Here is a 19,827-nt window from a genome sequence, read left to right on the forward strand (position 1 = left end):
TCCCAATTTGTATTTTACAACATAATTAAAACACCATTAATAATTTTTTATTTTGTGATTAATTAATATTTTTTAAATTTTTTGGTTAAGTCTTCTGTGTTTTATAATTGATAAATTTTTTTTACAAAACACAAATTTATGATGAGTTATTACAATCATAATTAATTAAAAAAATCAAGAAAAAATTATAAAAAATCAAATAAAAGATAAAAAATAGAGTAAACAATTATTTTAAAACTAAAAATTTGTTAATTGTGCTAGAAATTCTAAAAATTTGTATCTTATTTATAATCAATTTTGTTACTCACTTTAATCTTATTATTCATTTATTGTATCTAAAAAGTATATAATGTCACACTTTATTTTCAAAAAGATGAAACTCTTCAAATACACGGGATAATATATAATTTAAGAACAATAAAATAAAAATATCTAAAATTTTATAATAATATTTGAAATTTTCAATGACGATAATACAAAGTGTTTAAATCGACCAAATGAATTCAATAGTTATTCTTTGCACATCTTATTTAAATTTGAATCTTAAAATTTACATTTATCTTTTTTTTCTAATATAAATTATTTTTGACAAAAAATAGAGAAAAAAATTTATTAGACCAAAAAAATATCCGATCAAAAAATTATTATAAGGAGATTTATAATTAGAGAAGAAAAGAATAAAAGTATTAATAATAATTAATAAAAAGGAACGAAGCTTGTATTAAAGAATATTAGAAAAGAAATACTAAAGTTCATATTAATAATAATAATGCTGAGGAATGATGTTGCTGCTTTAGACTTCTAACTTTCGTCGTTGGCCATTTTTTTTCTGTTCTTTGCTTTTTTTTTAAAATTATCAAGTCATAAAAAAATAAAGAACAATTCAAGAAAACAAAAATATTAAGATCGAAAACAGTAAGATCAATAGTAACTATACAAATCAAAATACATAGGAGAAAACAGACTATTATATGATAGAATTAACTTGAGTATATTTCATCATTAAATAAACAAAGTTAATGCACAACAAAATTACATGTAAAGAGAAAAAAATAAATAAAGAGTTAAAATATCCAAAGTGATAAAAAGGTTATTTTATAGAAGACTATAAAATAATGAACTTCTAACTAAATTAAACTGTACTTATTATTATTAGAAAGGGTAAGAGAGAGCAGTAGAGAAAAGGTTTGTGTGTATTCAAGTTGTGTAAAATGATACAATATAGAAAGGTATTTATAGGTGCTAAATAATAATAAATATTTACATATGTTAAATAATGTTAATTGATCCTAATTATACTCTAACAATTATATTCAATTAATTGATATACATAATATTAAATTGTGTGATACTTAAATATCTCAATTAGTTGATATAATTAATCCACTGAATTATATTTAATGAGTTAAAAGAAATAAATTAGGAAACATTCTAAGAAACATGTCACGTCAACTTTAACATTAAATGCAAAAATTCGATTTTTATATAATAGAATAAATAGAATAGATAGATATCTCATTATTCATTATTTTAACTTATCTATTATATTTTTTTTTATATTTACTACTTAATATATTAAAATATAATTTATATATCTAGATAAGAATTACATAAATATTTAATTAAAAGAGTATTTAATTTTTTAAAATATAATAATAGTTTTAATTTATTTAATTTTTCTTTTTACATTTTTTGTGTGTGTTTTTTTAAATAAAAGACAAGCTTATAGCAAAAATAGGAAGAGATTGTAGTATTTATTGAAGAAGAAAAAAATAAATATAATTAAAATTCATACATTTAAAATGTGTTTGAACTTCGAAAAATGAGATGAGACATGAGAACCCACAAACACTTGGCTTCAATGAATCTGTTTACACCATTCAACTCAGTGTTTTTTAGCTTTTTATTTTCTTCTCTTCTATTTTATATGAATTTATCAGTGCCAAACATGCATCACATAGAGTATTTTTTAACTCCGTCCTAATCCATATATTATCTTTGCTAAACAAAATATAAAAGGAAAAAAAGACAGTAAATAAATTAAAGTTATTATTATTTAAAGAGACAGTAAATATATTAGTATTTTTATATTTTAAATTAATTAAGATCTAAATGAAAGATAACATTAATTTAAAAAAGTTAAATTAAAATTAACTCAATCATTGATATTTAAATTATAAAAAAAATTAATTTTCATATTTTATAAAATATCATACTGGTGGTAATTGTAAATATGACGCTACTTAAAATTAAATAAAGTAACACAGATAAAACAAATTAAAAAATAAAAAATAACTTAATCTTGTATAAAATTTACCTATAAAATTCTGTACCAAAAAATGAATTTAATTTTAGTATATTAATAATATAAAATATTTTATATAATCATTCAATTCAATTAGATTTATCTATTTAGGTCATTATTAAAAAATAAATTTAAAATACCAACATACAATTACTTTAAATTAAGCAACAATTATCAATACTATACAAGGGACACACTATTCCACTAAGAATGATTGCCATAAGGAATAATTTTCTAATTTTCTATACTAATATTAGAAAGTTTATATAATACTATATAATAATATTATCATTATCAATACTATATGATATCAAAACAAAAAAAAATTACCGTGTTAATATAATATTATCAATATTATATAAATCATCTTTGTATTTATTTTTCTGTGCGTATATAATATTTAATTAACATATTAAGACATATATAATATTTTGTTAATACATATATAATATAAAGTGATTTACAAATTATTATTAATTCGTATATAATGTATAATTAAATTTAATGAATTCAATTAGAATAAACAATGAATTATTTATTTTATTTTAGACTTTATAAATGAATAAATTAACTAACTAATATAACAAATTATAATTAATGTAGTAAAATTAATTAAGTAATATATATTATAATAAATTATATTAATATTTAAATATCTAATCAAATTAATTAGCTGATATAATTAAGTCATGGTAATAAATTGTATTGAATGAGTTAAAATAATTAAATCGGAAAACACTCTCCGGAGCATGCTACGTCAGCTCCATCATTAAGTGCAGACATCCGATTTTTATATAATAGAATAGATTGAAAAAAAATCATTCACTAAACTTAACTAAAATCTTTCAACAATTCAAGCATTCTTAACCTATTCTAATAATATTTAATTTTTACATCCATTAAATTAATATAAAAAAATTCTAATCACACACTTCATTAAATAAATTTAACCTCTGATTTAACAAAAAATCATAACAAAATGCTAAAGTCACAAATAAATATGTAAAAATAAATTAACCATACCAACAATAAATATGATGATAGTGGCTGCAGGATCTCTTTAACATGGTGATAACAGAGATGGCAGTGACGGCAACATAAACGGCAACCACGAGGGAGGATGCGGCGGGGACAGCATCAGCAGCAGAATCGACAACGACGGGCAGCGGCGGCTCCAATAGGTAGTCTAAGAGGCAATGACGACGACGACAAGCTCCTGGCAATGACGACGGTGACAGTTCGACGGCGAGAGAGAAGACGAGAAGAGAGAGAGAAAGAGAGCATTAGCACAAGTGAGGGGGAAGGATTTTGCGCTTGAATTTAACCCAATTATACGTCAGAAAATGTAAATCATCGAAACCGATACCGGCGGAATATACGGACAGAAAATCCAATGGTAACATTGGCGTTGGCGAGTTATATTTGTGTGCCAATAATTACCATCGACTTTAGAAATGGAAAATCTCTTCTGACAGTACCTTTTATGGCTGCGAATTTTCCCTCTCCGTAAAAAAATCTATCGATAAATCCGCCGGTACAAATCGACTCTAAATCCGACGGTACTCAACATTTTTCTTGTAATGATGGTGACATGTGGATGGTGGAATGCAAATCGAGAAAAACTGTGGGGAGATGGAAGGTCTTCACTTTTTTTCCATTGGTCCGGCACAGTTAAGATGAGTTTTGAGTTGTAGTATTTGAGTTGTTTGGAGACTTCGAAGACGGTGTATGAGGGGTTGACAATATAATGGAGGCGATGGTGCCAAGGACAGTGACAGCGAAGAAGCAGATGGGGTAGTAGATAGTGTTTAGGGAGAGGAAGAGAACGACATCATTTTTGGATATTCCGAGGCGTGGGAGGCTCTAATAGCGAGGGAGTTGATGTTTGAGAAGGTGAGGGATTGGGAGGTGTGCAAAGAAAGCGAGTTTAGTGCGAAAGGAAGAGACGTTGAAGAAGAGGTGGGTGACGAAAGAGAGGTTTGGGTTATTTGGAAGATGGAGTGAAAGTCTGAATGACCTATATACTACAAAGATTAATTTGTCTCATGAGGACAGCTGACTACTACATGTGCTAGTTCAAGTCTTTATGTCAGTATTTTTTATTTGTCAATGACAAAAAAATAAGATCAAAGACTAATTTATCTGTCGAAGTTAAACTTAGAGAGTTATGTAAAATAAGACCAGAGATTAATTTATCTGTCAAAATTAAATTTGAGAGAGTTTTGTGTATTTTAAAAATTAAAAAATTAAAGTGTTCAATCTTAAGGTTTAGGGACAAGATGGATACTCGCTCTTATCCAACTTTTTATTTACCCACAAATAAAACAAAGAAAATTCTATGTGAATTATTTTAGATCAAGATGGGATCAAAAAATACAAAAAAAAAAAGTATTAGAAACTAGCAATTTTTATAATTTATAATTATTAATTAATTATTATTAATATTTTTAATAATGTAAAATTATATTTAATAATATAAAATTACTTAATTTTTTTATTAATTAAATACTGACCAAATTTTAATAAAACTCCTAATTACTTAAACTTTGTCAATACAAAAATTCGCCCATGTCCCCATTACCACCGCTAAATTGCTATTGCTTGTTTGCTGGATTTGTTGTACCATCTCTTGGTACTTGTGCGTGTGTCCTCTTTTCCTATAAAGTATTGGAAAGTTTTCGGGTGTTCCAGTTACTTTATTGGAACTTCAATGTTTCATGTACGATTAAGTTGTAGGTTGATTTTTTGTTTTGTAGTTTTAAGAAAAAGACGAAAATAACCATTCAATCATAAAGTTAAAAGACAAAAAGATAACATAATAGCTTGAACCTGAAAAAAACTTGCACTGCTGCAAAGAAAAACCATGTGTAAAAATTTTATTTTTTTATTTATTATGAGTTATATTGTTTGTGAAATCTCATAAAAGAAAAAAGAAATTTTGTTTACAAGATGCTTAAAAATAAAATTACTTGCAATAGTTTGAGCTAAACGTATACAAATAATAAATTTATTAAAAGAAACAACACTTTTTTATATTCCAAAAATTATATATATCATGTTATTGTATATTGATTAAATAATTATGTATCTATTTTATATATTATTTCTTAATTTGAGAAGTTATGATTTATATAATTAACACATTGATTTTAATTAAAAAAATTAAAATAATAAACTTTAATCTTATTTCATTCATGATACATGACAAATTATTAAATTTATAAAGACTTAAATTTAATATTTGTAAATATGATAACATTATGTATGTTGTTACAATTTACTTTTTCATTGCTCAAATAAAATTATTCAATTTGAGTAATTTATTTTTTATTTTTAAAGGTATAAATTGTAATTATTAATTATGATAAATGATATGCCTAGTAAAGAAAATAATTAAAACTTATTTTGCTTCTATTTTTTAAAATCAAAGTATTATTGATTTTTAGAAAAATTAAATAATTTTTTTAGTAAAAATTTTTCTTTTAAATGTATCAAATATGTTTAAAATTTAATAAAAATACTTTATTATTTTAAAAAGTGTTTTTTTACAAAAATTTCTAATCCAAATAAAATATTTTGTAGTAACGCTACACATCCAAATTTTTTTATGAATCAAATCTAACCAAGTTAAACAATAACATTTAAAATAATACTAGCTATAACTGATATTTGTTATCTTAGACTAATTTGGTTATACTTAGTTAACAAAGATACTTAGATGTATAGCATTATTTTATTTTTTTTCTTTAGGTTATTCAATGTATTTAATATTAATATTATTTCTCTTTAATAAGTATAGATAAACTAAAAGGACAATCATACTTGCCTTGCATATAATGACTTCTTTCTTATATAATAGTATTTAAATATAGTATAAGCATATCGATTTAAAAATATTTTTATAATATATTATTGAAATTTGTTTTTTACTATATTTTAAACAAGAAAAACAAAGAGAAATTAAAAAAAAAACTGGTGATAAATATTAAATAGATATCTATAATTAAAAATATATTTTTTTATTTTTTTCATTCTTTTTAAATTTTCTATTTCTTTGCTTTTGTTTATCTACTTATTTAGAATATATTAAAGGTGAAATTAAATATTGTTATCTTGAAAAACTAACACACAATATAGGTAAAAAAATATTGCATATATATCTTAAAAATAAAGTTGATATATTTTTTTCTATTTAATATTTTCTTTGTCCATCTTTAATTTACTATTGTTAAGATCTTTTCGTTTTGTTTACTTTTTTTAATTATCATAGGATATGAAAAAAACCATTAACAATAATGCTTATTAAAATCTAAATTAAAAGATGATTATTCTAAATAGATTCTAAAAAATCACAACAAAAAAGTTTATATGTGCTCATTTATTTTTTCATAAGAATTATCATTAATTTTTAAAATGTTAATCTAAATTTTATCATAAAATAAAATAAGAGAAAAAAGTCAAACAAAACAATATTAATTTAGGACAATTATGATTTTAAAATTTTTCATCTAATCAATTATAAGTAATTATCCTTAACTTATAAGTGTAAGCAATTTGTTAATAAAACTTAACAAAAATATATTTAATATTAATTTTAAATTATTTATTAAATAATTTCTTATACACAAAAAAATTAATTCATTATGGCTTTATAAAATTTCTGAGTCTATAATTCTAGTTTTTTTATTTTAAATTTGATTATGATTTGGTTTAGTAAAGTTTTTTGAAGAGGTGCTTGTACTTTTTAAAAGTACAAACTCTTTATTTCTTTATTTTGTGTTTGATAAATCAAAAAGAGTATGTGATTATGTTTACAACTTTTAAAAGATCAAAATACTTTTAAAAGCAACTAAAGTGGAGCTTTGTGAGGTATCAAATTTTGAGAAAAAAAACACCAATCAGGTCAAAGAAGGAGAAGAGAGAGTTGGAGAAGAAGGAGAAGAGAGAGTTAGAAAGTGTGTTGAGATTTTTCAGAATGATTATTAGATAATTACACTTGAAGTGATACTGAGTTTGTAATATATAAAGTGGCTTTAATAGAGATTTCTAAAAAAGCTAATTGGCTCTTCTTCTAACAAACCCTGCTGATCTGCCTCTAACAAACTCTGCTGATCTGGCAAGTCAGTTCTAACTAACTCCGATCCTTTTTGCTGTACATGCTTTTGTGTGTGTGCAATTTTCTGCTATTATTAGCAGTTCTGTTATTGGGCTCTCTTTTTTCGTCACAGTTAACATCAACTCTACTATTTAGATTTTCATTTCCTTGCTCTCTTTCAACAGTGCTACTTGGATTTCATTACTTCCTTTTAACAAGTTTTTTAAAGTTGGCTTGTATTTTTTAAAATTTAAAGGTCTAATATAACCTTATATATTAACTAATTTTTGAATTTAACGTTTAAATTTATGTCTTTTATAGTATTTTTAAATTTTAAAAATTATTTTACCAAACATAATTGTTGTTGTTTGTGTTTATTAAAAATAATTTTTAATTTGATTTACCAAACATAAATATTACACTTTTTAAAAAGTAGAAGTTTTACCAAGGATTAAGTACTAAGATAGGGTTAACTTAGTTTTAAAATCGTCATTCGAACTAAAATACTCTTCCCCTTTTCCTTCTTCTCCAAAATCAACCAGAATTCCCTCCCCTTCTCCTCCTTTTCTAAAATCTACCAGAAACAAAAAAGAAACAACAACAACAATGAAACAATAACAACCAGAAATAGAAAAACAACAACAACACTAGCAACAACAATAATAAAATAAAAAACAAAATCAATGTAATCAGAAGTATAAACAGAAGCGAAATTAGATGACTATCTGATGGTACACGCAGCAAGAGGAGCTCTTCTTAATATTTAATAAGTTAAGTTTCAATATATATTTCCTAATTATCTTCTTAATATTTAATAAGTTAAGTTTCAATATACATTTAAAAAAAAACCAAAACGATAAGAAATTTAAAGTTTTTAATTTAAAAATTAAAAGAATAATTAAAATAAGTTAAAATTTTTAATATTTTTCAATTGATAAAAGCAGTTTAATTATAATTGCAGATAAAAGATAACATTTATTATGAAATTAAGATGGATAAATAGATAATTTTTTATTAATACTGATGTATGTCCAAAAGAAATAGATAATTTTTTAATTAGTGTTCTAATTCGTTATAATAACCCCCAACAGAATACATATATAGGTTATATAATTAATTATTTGCCTATTCTGAAGGAAACAATAATTAATTATTTACTAGTAAATTCGTTTTTAAATTTTTTTGGTCGAAATATTTCATTTTCAACAAATTTTAATTATTAAATCAGTTACTAAACTTATTACACAAATTAATTTTTTTGAATGTTAAATTCTGTAACAAATAGATAAATCAACCTTCATTATTATTTAAGAAAATGTTAAAAAATTATCAAAATTTATTATTTTTTATTATTATTTAGCTATTAGTTTAATTTTTTTAGTTTAATCTTTTTAATCTAATAATCTAAAAATATATTTTATCCCATACTTTTAGACATTAATAACTAAATGATGACTAAAAATAATAAATTATGATAATTTTTTAGTATTTTTTTATTATTTAATAAAAATTTGAATATCTATAGAGAACAAATAACTTAATATAAAAATTAATTTTTTAACAAAATAAAAGTTTAAAGAATGATTTGATAATTAAAATTTATTAGAAAACTAAAATAATGTTACATAAAACTTTTCTTAAATATCGATCCAGTCATAAATTAATTAGCACTAACTTACTATGATTAAGACCAGGGACGGACACAAGGGGGGGCGAGTGGCGGCCTCGGCCCCCCCAACTTCTTTTAATAATAATAAGTTATTATGTATAATTTAATTTTTTTTAAAAAATTATTTATTATTTTGTCTAGTATAAATAAAAATTCAGTCTAATTTAAATATTAATAATTTTTAATATCTACAAAGTAAGTAACAATATTAAAGAAATCTGAAATATATTATTACTAATATTTTTTAATTAAATAAAAATTTTCAAATCTCATAATTAAAGTGAATTATTTTTCTTCTTGTGGCCGTCTTTTTTTATTCATTTGGTATTAATTTTCTCTGTTTCAACTGCTATAATTAAGAGATCTTTTTTAACTATGAATATTGTGAAAAATAACTTAGAAACAAAATAAAAGATGAATTTCTTACTAATTGTCTCTTAGTTATATTGAAAAGAAAATTACTGAAAAATTTGACACAAATTCTATTATTGGTGAATTTTATGATACGAATATTCGACCACTTCGTTAATAAAAAGTATACATAAATTTTTTTACTTTAAAATATATTCTCTGTCGGTATATTTTTGTAATACATCTTATATTATATAATTTTTTTACATAATTTTTAATATTATATGTGTTTTTGGCCCCCCCATAATATCATTTCTGGATCCGTCCCTGATTAAGACTAGTAATTTTGTTTAATCTAAGGTATGATGATGAATAATTTTGTATTCTAAATAAAATCAGTTTAATAAAATTTTGTTGAATTAAAGGTTATATTTCAATAAGGTGAACTTGTTCTATCTATGATCATCGACGTGAACAATGTTTATTTATTTTCGTTAAAAGCAAGTTTTTAATTTTTTGTTTTTAGGATCTCTTCTACTGCTAAATGAAATAGATACATTGATAATGAATTAAAATAATCATGATATTAATAAATAATAAAAATTTTATAATAGTATTAAATGATATTATAATAAGGGATAAGTATTGTTTTGGTACTTAACGTTGAGGGTCAGAATTGAAACCGTTTCCAACGTAATTTTAGGTTTAGAATCATCCTTAACGTTTTTTTCGTATTAAAATCGTATTTTTTAATAAAATTTTTAATTTTATTCCTAAACTACCCCTACTTTAATAAAAAATTATAAAAAATTTTTAAAAAAATAAAATAACGCATGTGTGGGAAGGAGGGGAGAGAAAAGAAAGGACGCGGGGGTGGGGGGAGGGGGAAGGGGGGAGGGGGACGGCGGCGGCGAAGCTTGGAGCCACCGTCGCCGTTCAGAATCGCGAATGAGAGAGGAGACGCGAGCCACTGCCGCCGCTGACCTCGCCGTCTCGCCGCCTCATCTGCACCTCGCTCCCTCGCCGCCTCGCTTTCTGCTTCTGCATCTTACTTCTACTTTCTTGCTTTCTTAATTTTGCTTCTTGCTTCTGCTTCTTGTTTTCTTGCTTCTGTTTATTGCTTTTTGCTTCTGCTACTTTTACTTCTTATTTCTTGCTTCCTGATTTTCGATTCTGCTTTTGTTTCTGCTTTTTTGCTTTTAATCAGAAATAAAATCAAGGAGCATTTTCAAGAAGGTCTATGATATGAGCACGGGATCCTGAGTCAATGTTACGATTTCTTGATTTGTGGGAGAAGTTGCTTCCTCCTTCAATCCTCACTGCCATATTGGACAATATAATCTTGCCAAAATTGTCAGATGCTGCAGATACTTGGAAACTACATCGAGAGACCATTCCTATCCACACTTGGGTGCATCCATGGCTACCAAGGATAGAGCACAAGTTAAAAAGTATTTACAAGGTCATTCGTTTTAAATTGAGGTCTGTTCTTGTGCCTGTCATTCAAGTGATTCCAATTAAATTGATTTAAAATTTTTTGGATAATTAAATGGCCTTTTGTGATTCCAATTCATATCATGGTGGACATGATGGAGAAGTTCTTCTTCACAAAGTGGCTTCAGGTTTTGTATAACTGGTTGTGCTCAAATCCTAACTTCGAAGAAGTTATGTAGTTGTATAATGGAGTAGTGGAGGGCACTTTTGTCCAGAAAAAATAAAAAAAATAATTTTAATACGAAAAAAATGTTAAAGATGATTCTAAATCCAACATTACGTTGGGGACGGTTTCGATTCTGACCTTCAATGTTAGGGACAAAACAATACTTATCCCTTATAATAACTAGACTAAAATCCGTACAATCTGCAAAAAGAAAAAATAATTTATAATATAAATTTAAAAGTATTATATTATTTATAAATTAATTAAATAATATATAAATTAATATTAAATTTAAAAATACTGTATAAAGTATTAATTTTGTGATTTGTATATAATTCAATATAGTTATTCAATTAGAAGAGAATATAAAGCGAAATACTATATATTTAAAAAAAAGATATAGGTGTTTGATATTGTAATAGTATAAAATTATATATTAATTTTTTGTTCTTATTTTATATTATTTGTAGTTAACAGATTTATTAATTTTCTTATGTGGTATTTGGTTTTTTTTTTCTTTCTATTAAAGTTGTTTATTTGTTCTTTTTCTCTTATGTTTTTGTAGAAATTAAATGTTTTATAATATTAATATGAGACATATTAAAAAAAAACAAAAATAGAATAAACAAAAAACTCCTAACACTACTACACTTCAGCCGAAACTATATGGTTGGGGTGGCTTTTCAAACTTGCAGGAGGAGTGGAGGGCAAATTGAGAATTTCAACATAAAAAAAACTTGATAAAGAAAGAAACGGTTGCATGGTCTACAAACATTCTAAATCTTTATGTCCATAGTATATTTTATCAACAAATATGAACCTTACATTTTTTTTAATATTATATCTCAACGGTAGTCACAACTGGAATTTCAGACTTCCAAAAAAGTACATGGCATACCTGAAATTCTTCCTAAACTATTTTAGAATTTATTACACTACAGGCATATTCAGTTCTCATGGTATAACCAAGCATGATTTGGGCCTTAAGAGACCGAAAATAAGTTCGATAAAAAAAAATGAGACCAAAACTAAACAGATAATGAATACCAAAAATAAAATTTACACGTTAAATCGCGTGTACAAAATCATGACCAAAAAAAAAAATTCGCGTGTACAAAATAAAATAAAAATGTAAATTTGTTAAATAACGGAGCTCTCCCAATAAAAAAGAGGGCATTTGGTCTAGTGGTATGATTCTCGCTTTGGGTGCGAGAGGTCCCGAGTTCGATTCTCGGAATGCCCCTAATGTCATTTTATTAATCTCATGTTGGTTCAGCTTCTTTCCTCACCGATCCAACGGTCATGTAGAAACAATTTTTGGTCCTTTACACATTACATACAAAGTTAAAATTGGGTCCATGGCGGCAGGCACATAGAAACAAAATTAATGGACAATAAACAAATCAATAGACACCACCCCAATAGCATAGAGACAAAGGGTCTTCATTCATAAAGATGGCATAGATTATATCATTACATCATATATTTATAGAGCACTATAGTGTATAAAGATTACTACAACCATATCTTCCTCGATGTTACATCACATAAGATCCTAAAGCTTCCATGACGTGTCGCACACAAAGACACGAATCCTTATACTATATATATATATATATTAATCAAATCAAAAGGCAACGCATCCAAGGCAGTCTATTTGGACTCTCAACCTTCTCATTCACACCCTCTCTTTAATTTGTTGACTGACTAGCACCTTTCATCAAATTAACCAAGCTCAATTAAGTCTATAACGAAGCTTAGCAATTTGATCCTATTCATAAAAAGACTATTTTTTATATATATTTATCATTTTATCATTATATAATACAGTATGATTTATACTAAAAGTGAAAATCATACTCTATCTTTTTCATGATAAAGTGATAAATACATAGATTATTAAACCAAAGGGTTTGTTGTGGAGGAACCATAGCCGTTGATCATGCCAGACCATGATCCATGACTATGGAGGTACCCAAATGAGTCTTTTCCTGCATCAGAACAACCATGATCCTGCCATTCAAGGGAAAGAAGCTTAGGGTTTGGCTTCACATCAATCGTGGCATTATTATTATCATCATCATATGTCAGCATCATTCTCTGATGGCATGAAGATGAAGAATCCATAATATAACTATTACCAACGTTGTTGACACTGTTGTTGCCGCAACCGCCGCCATTAAGTGATGACATGCCGCCAAATGACGCAATTGGAGAGCAATTAAGTGCATGAAAATTGTTAGGTCCCAATCCAACATTATTAGCCATACCAAGCATCATCATGTTGATGTTGTTATTGCTGTTCTCGTCGCCGCCGCCATTACTATTATTATTCCCAAAGAAATCAAAGCTTCTAGAACTATTAATACCGCTCCCAATTATGCCTTCAAGCTTGCTCTCCATGAAATCGATTGGCCTAACAAGATTGTTCTCAAGCATGCCAACGTGGAACTTGCTCTCCATGAAGCTACTATGATTAGGGTTAACGTTACCACCAAGAATAATGTTACTGAGGTGAGAAAATTGGACATCGGGGAAAGAAAGCTGAAGATCTTTAGGACAAGTAGAATAAGAATGTGATTGGTTGTCATTATTATTGTTGTTGTTGGATTGGTGGTGTTTCTTGGAATTGGAGGAGAGTTTCTTGTTTTTCCGGCAGCCGCCGCCGACGGGGATGTTGCGGAGGGTGCCGCCTTTAGTCCAGTACCTTCTGCAGGTCTTGCAGAAGTAGCGGGGCTGAGAGAGGCTGTAGTTGTTGTAATAACAGAATTTGGTGTGGGTTGAATCGCAGCGGGGGCACTTGAGGGCTTGGTCGTGTGGGGGTCTCATTCTTCTCTCCATCATTGGCCTTGCCGAGCATTTCATAATGTCGCCGGAGGAGGATAATGGCGAGCCAGAAGAATCCATGCCACCGCTGCCACTGCCGCCGGAGACCTCGTCGTGAACTGTTCCCTGATGATAATGATAATGTCCAAGTAATTAACAAAAGAAAAGAAACAATAATGTGTCTTTTTCTTTTCCCTGGCTTTTTCTTTTTTCCGGCATTCACTCTGAAATTTTTTCAAATTAAAATGCAGTTATTTTTATGTAAAATTTATAATTTATCACGTGAATTTTTAGTTTTTACCTCTGAAGAGGCATACTATACAAGAAAATTAACTGTGTTTTTTCTCAAAAATAAAGAAATTAAAGAGAAGATGTAATTGTTGACTACGTGTTTGTATTGTTATATGCACCCTATGTACAAGTCTTTCGCATAGCATCTGAAAGGTGTATAGAAAAATTAGTACAAAAACATCATTTTTGGAGATGAATGGCGTACCTGGAACCAGTGATCTGGTGAGTCCATGCAGATGTGCAGAGAAGAAAAAGCCATAATAATAAATAAATTAAAGAAGGGGTCTTGGGTTACGTTGTTGATCTTGTATGAGAGGGATGATTTTCATGGGAGAGTAGTGCATATATATTATTACTGCATTAATTAAGGAGGGATCGGAGCGAGCTGAAGAATGAAGAGAGGAGTGTAAGGAATGGAATGGAAGTGTGAGAAGATGAGTTTGTGTGTGGTGTGGTGATGTGAATAAGAAGGAAGAAAAAGGTGAGAGGGAAGGATATGAAGATAACAGTGTGAAAGCCCCGTCGGTGACAACAATGGTGGGCCTCTTCCTGTCCCTAATGCCTAATATCTCAATCAAGCGCCTCTATCCGTTTAAAATATATATTAAAATTTAAAATATAATTTAAAAATAAATTAAATTATATATATATTTATATATAAATATATCAATTATAATATATATATATTAAAATTAGTTATTAAAATTAATTATCAATATAAAATATATATTAAAAATAAATTAAATTATATATATATCTATATTTAAATATATATTAATGACTAATTTTAATAATTAATTTTAATATATAAATAATTTTTTTATAAATATATAATAACTATTTATAACATGAAAATAAATAACATTTTTACTAATAATTCTCTAGGTCCCTCACAAGTGATCACAACAACAAAATTGAGGTGGTTAATCATTTTTTAGTTATTTAAAATTAATTTTTTAATAAGAAGAGATTAGAGAAGAATGTGCTTTGTTAATTAGTTTTAAAAGAAAAATATATTTATTATATGTCTTTATTACTAACCTTGTAACATAAATTTCTTTATTAATTCCTGTTATTTGTTTCAGAGTTTTGGATATTTCCTTTAAATGAAGAAAAATGTACATAAAAAAAGTAAACACACTAAATAAACAATATAATTATGAGCTAATAAATAATTAAGTTGTTATATATTGTATAATATTTTGAGTTATTAAATTTTTATAAAAAAATATTATGTGCACATAAAAATTAATTATTATATATTTGTATATAGATATATGTATAATTTAATTTATTTTTAATATATATTTTATATTTTAATGTGTATTTAATAATATTAATAATTAATTTTAATACTTAATTTTAATGTATATCTATTGTATTTTTATAAATATATATATATATATATATAATTATATATTTTTTTACCCTAAAAGTTAAATATAATATATAGTCAACTTTAAAATAAAAGATGCCATAATTTTATAATATTCCCATCCATTTTTAAATACTAAAATGTGGATTAGCCGGTTTTGATTATCTTTTCTTAGTGTGATCGATCAACAAAAGATATTAAAGCGTATGTCTAATACATCGAACTTTTTTTAAGAATAAAGGGATAATTAAATTCTTGAAAATTTTTATTTTAGATTAATTAATTTAAAAAAAATTATCAATTTGATTGTTTATGATAATAAACAATGAATATATGATGTTTTTTTATTAATTTATTTCGTAAAATTTGACGGTAATGTTTATATATATTATTATCTATTACGACGTGTTTATTTATGAAAGATGGTTATGTAAATAATAATTTTTAGAACGAAACTTTGTTTGTTTTAATAAAATTTGTGATAAATAGAAAATAATTAATAAAAATTATGTGAAAACTTTAAAAATAATAAATACTTCACTTCTAAAATTACATCATTTTTATGTTTATGTGACATAAATAAAATATACACTATTATAAATAATGAAATACATTGATAATTTTATTTTATTTCATATTATTTATTAATAAAAAAACTTACATATCTACTATATCTACTATTTATTTATTATCATAAAGATCTAATTAATATATTTTTTAAAGACTAATTTATCTGAATTCAAAGTTCTCGAAGATCAAATTGTTTTTTTACTCGATTTTTTAATGAAAATAATAATGTTTCACAGTTTTGGCTTATCTGGATCGTGTGGAGCAAATCTATTTATGCAGGGTGAGAAGTGGGGTTTGCTGAGTTGGGAGAATTTATAACCGTTGATGTGATCATGTGGTAGTACTAGATATAGATTTGGTTCACAAAATAATAGGTTAGAGAGAAGAACGTCAGTATGGTTTGTACTTGATGTGACACAAGCTTAGAAACGAGAATATTTGGGTCCCCGATAAAGAACACATACCCAAAGAAGAGAAGAGAGTACTACTTGGATTGTTATTATTATTTGGACCCACTCAACCTCCTCCCACAAGCAAGGGATATATTCCATCTCATGACATGCTCCTTCATGCTTCTCATGTGCCCTCTTTATTTCTTTTTCTAGATACTGCTCATCACTCCCTATACAAACCTAAATCTATTCCTTATATTGCCTCTTCCATTTTCTATTCCACTTTCAAATTTGGAAATTTTATAAGCACTCTTCTTTGTATCTCATATATAGCGGTTAAATATCGTATACTAATGTATTTGAAGAGCACGTAATTAATTGCATTACGTGGAGAATAATATCTTCATATATAGTATTCCTCCTCGTATATTCTCTAATAGGATCCCGTGTTCTCAATTATCTCTTGATTACTGGAAACTAAATGAAATTAGTTTAGCATGGTTAAAATTCAAACTTTGAAATAATATTCCTTATTCCTCAAGTAATAGAAGGCGGGTTGGTAGAAGTATTGGTATTTGAAAACAAGGGCGAATAAACTGAAAAAGCATTTAATGAGAAGAAGGGTGATACCCGAAAGAGAAACTAAGATGCTATCTTTACATATATCCAGTGAGTAGAAAGAAACTAAGGTGAGTGAGGTAGCGAATAACAATATTTGAAATGCTAGGAGGCCACTAGAATTGTTATTATTTAGTCATTAATTTAATTTTTTAGTATAATTTTTTTAGTCTAATAATTTATCAACATATTTTATCTCATATTTTTAAATATTAATAACTAACTAATAATAAAAAATAATAAATTTTAATAATTTTTTAATATTTTTCTAATAATAATAATGTAAAGATAATGAATTTCTTTTTATTAATTTAAATTTAAAATAAATAATATCATAATATTGTATTTAAATTTTTATAATTAAAATATTTAAATTTAAATTTTGTTGTATTTCAAAAAATTTTAATATAAGATAAATAAAAAATTTATGAAAAAATATAAGTAAATTTAAAAAATGGGTTAAAAAGATATAATTATTTATATAATTTTTTTATTATTTTAAATTTTTAAAAAATAATATTATAATATTATATAAAAATAATAATTAAAATATTTATATATATTATATTAAAATATAAGTTTAATTAGAGATACATAATCAATTTACTATTAATAAAATTTTAAATATTTTTATTTAATAAATATATTAACTTAAAAGTTTTATATTTTTAATGAAAAGTTATTTTATAATCTTAATAAATATGTATCTAAACACATGATAAATAAAGCCTCGAAATATTATTGATTTTGATATGAAAATCTAAGTAACAATACGGATATGGTTGGCGTGATGAACACACCCCAACACTAACACATATAGAGGACCCCCCCAAAGTACGTGCTATGTCTGTCAGGTGAATAAAGTGACTCGTGAGATGTGTGTCCACGTTAACATAACCTGAATGGAATGTATAAACCTGGAGTGGATTTTTTCGGTAAAAAAAAATTGAATAGTGTCTAATACTTAATTTCAGCTTTTATTATTTTTTTATTTTTTTTATTTTATTTATAGAATTAAATATAAGATATCATATTTTATTTTTTCAAATATTAAAAAAATAAAAAAAAATTATTTCCGTATAAACTCTACTTAACCCAAAATTAAATCTTATTCATAAATTAATCTCACTTTTTAAATTTAAGGCTGAAACATCTTCTCGAAAAATTAGTTTAATTTTTGAGTTCACCAAGGATCGAACTCTTGACCTTTCGGATCTAGCGCTTTAATACCATGTCATGATACCACTCATTCCAAAAGTTTCAGTTGATGAAAAAAGTAACACTAATAATTATATCTCTAATACTCCATAAACCTCCATTGTACACATTGTATAAATATTTCATTGGCTCCTCATACTTTCCCAATAGTTAAAAATTATTAAATAATTTTATATATTTAATTACATGTAAATTTTTATCTGAAAATAAATGTCAAATAGATATTGTGTTATTTTTTTTCCGATCTTTTGTTTAATGGATTGGATTTATATTCGGTTATATTAGATTCTACTGATAAAGGGATACATTTGTAAGAGGGGTGAGATTTAATGAACATTTAGAGATGTTATAAATTTTGATACTATAATTTAATTCAACGTAAAAATAAGGTTAAGAGGCAGGTGAAAAATACCTTAAAGATATTATTTTTTTTTTTTAAATATGAGATTTGCGATAATATATGCATCACATTTGAAATAAGAAAATAAATAAAAAAATAATAATAATGTCCTTCTTCATGTCCCTTGCTTTTTTCATAGGGTGTGTGGTCGTTTTCCTAGCTCCCTGCTTTAGCACAAAGACTTGGATTATAATTATTTCAATCATAAGCATGTTATGATTGCTATTCAGTACCTGTGTTCCCTTCTAGGTACTTGCATTGCATTGTTACTTGTTATTTGTTTCTGTATTATGTTTTTGGAGCCAATGAAAAAAGCACTTTCAGAGATATAGATTGATCCAAAATGACGAGCACTTAATGCAATTATCACCATTCATTCATACATTGGGTAGTGATTCAATTCTTGGTTGTTGGTAAAGGTTCACTTTTAAAGAAGAAGAAGAAGAAACAGTTACAAGTTAGAACTGAAACCCCAATTATTGCAATGATGAGTAGGTTTTTTTCCCCTAATCAAACATCATCAAAAGGAGAGATAGCAAAATATATATTTAAGAATAAGTAATGCTAGGAAACTAATTTTTAATCAATCTCAGTTAATTTTTTTTAAATTATTTATACTAAATTTTAAACATTAAATTATAAAATTTTAATATAGATTCTAAATTATAAATTCTAAAATAAAATTAGCTAATATTGATTAGTTAAAAATTGATTCTTTATATACTTAAATAATATATTAGAGAATCAATATTTTTTCAGCCAGTTAATTTTAAAAATTATTTTGTTAATTATTTTAAATTCTAGACTTTAAATCATAAACTCTTAATTCTAAGTCTTAAGCTATAAAACTAAACTCTAAAATTTGCTAATATTATTATTAACAAACTAAAATTTAAGTCTCTATACTTTTTTTTTTATTTTTAGAATATCATGACTTTATACATCATATAATAAATATTTTATTATAATTATTTTTGTAGATGTCAGTCCGACACTAGCTAGCAGCTATATTATTTCTATTTCTACAATTTTTTTGAATTGAAGAATATATAAATAT

General features: G+C 25.5%; 1 protein-coding gene and 1 non-coding gene across 4 annotated transcripts; one reads left to right on the plus strand and one right to left on the minus strand.

Annotated features, from left to right (window-relative positions):
- The first annotated feature begins 12,251 nt into the window (after positions 1 to 12,251).
- On the plus strand, positions 12,252 to 12,323 carry TRNAP-UGG (transfer RNA proline (anticodon UGG)). Its single transcript has one exon. It is a non-coding gene; the product is annotated as a tRNA-Pro (tRNA).
- Positions 12,324 to 12,507: 184 nt separating this feature from the next.
- Positions 12,508 to 14,636, minus strand: LOC130956188 (dof zinc finger protein DOF5.6-like). Of its 3 annotated transcripts, XM_057883232.1 has the most exons (3): positions 14,403 to 14,636; positions 13,222 to 14,032; positions 12,972 to 13,093 (listed from the first exon to the last, which is right to left on the minus strand). In XM_057883232.1, exons 1-3 carry the CDS (start codon positions 14,454 to 14,456, stop codon positions 13,077 to 13,079), a joined length of 882 nt encoding a protein of 293 aa, XP_057739215.1. In that variant the 5' UTR covers positions 14,457 to 14,636; the 3' UTR covers positions 12,972 to 13,076. The 3 variants fall into 3 exon arrangements, with proteins under 3 accessions (XP_057739213.1, XP_057739214.1, XP_057739215.1); XM_057883230.1 differs by having other exon boundaries at positions 12,508 to 14,032; XM_057883231.1 differs by having other exon boundaries at positions 12,508 to 14,130; positions 14,403 to 14,602.
- Positions 14,637 to 19,827: the final 5,191 nt, after the last annotated feature.

Source organism: Arachis stenosperma, chromosome 10, assembly GCF_014773155.1.
Source record: "Arachis stenosperma cultivar V10309 chromosome 10, arast.V10309.gnm1.PFL2, whole genome shotgun sequence".
In the NCBI taxonomy this organism is placed as follows: domain Eukaryota; kingdom Viridiplantae; phylum Streptophyta; class Magnoliopsida; order Fabales; family Fabaceae; genus Arachis; species Arachis stenosperma.

Bases quoted from the DNA above. Each gene is read 5' to 3' on its own strand.
- LOC130956188 (XM_057883230.1), bottom strand. From the start codon at position 14,456: ATGGCTTTTTCTTCTCTGCACATCTGCATGGACTCACCAGATCACTGG. The intron at 14,033-14,402 runs GTACGCCATTCA...CATTATCATCAG, and splicing joins CACCAGATCACTGGTTCCAG to GGAACAGTTCACGACGAGGT.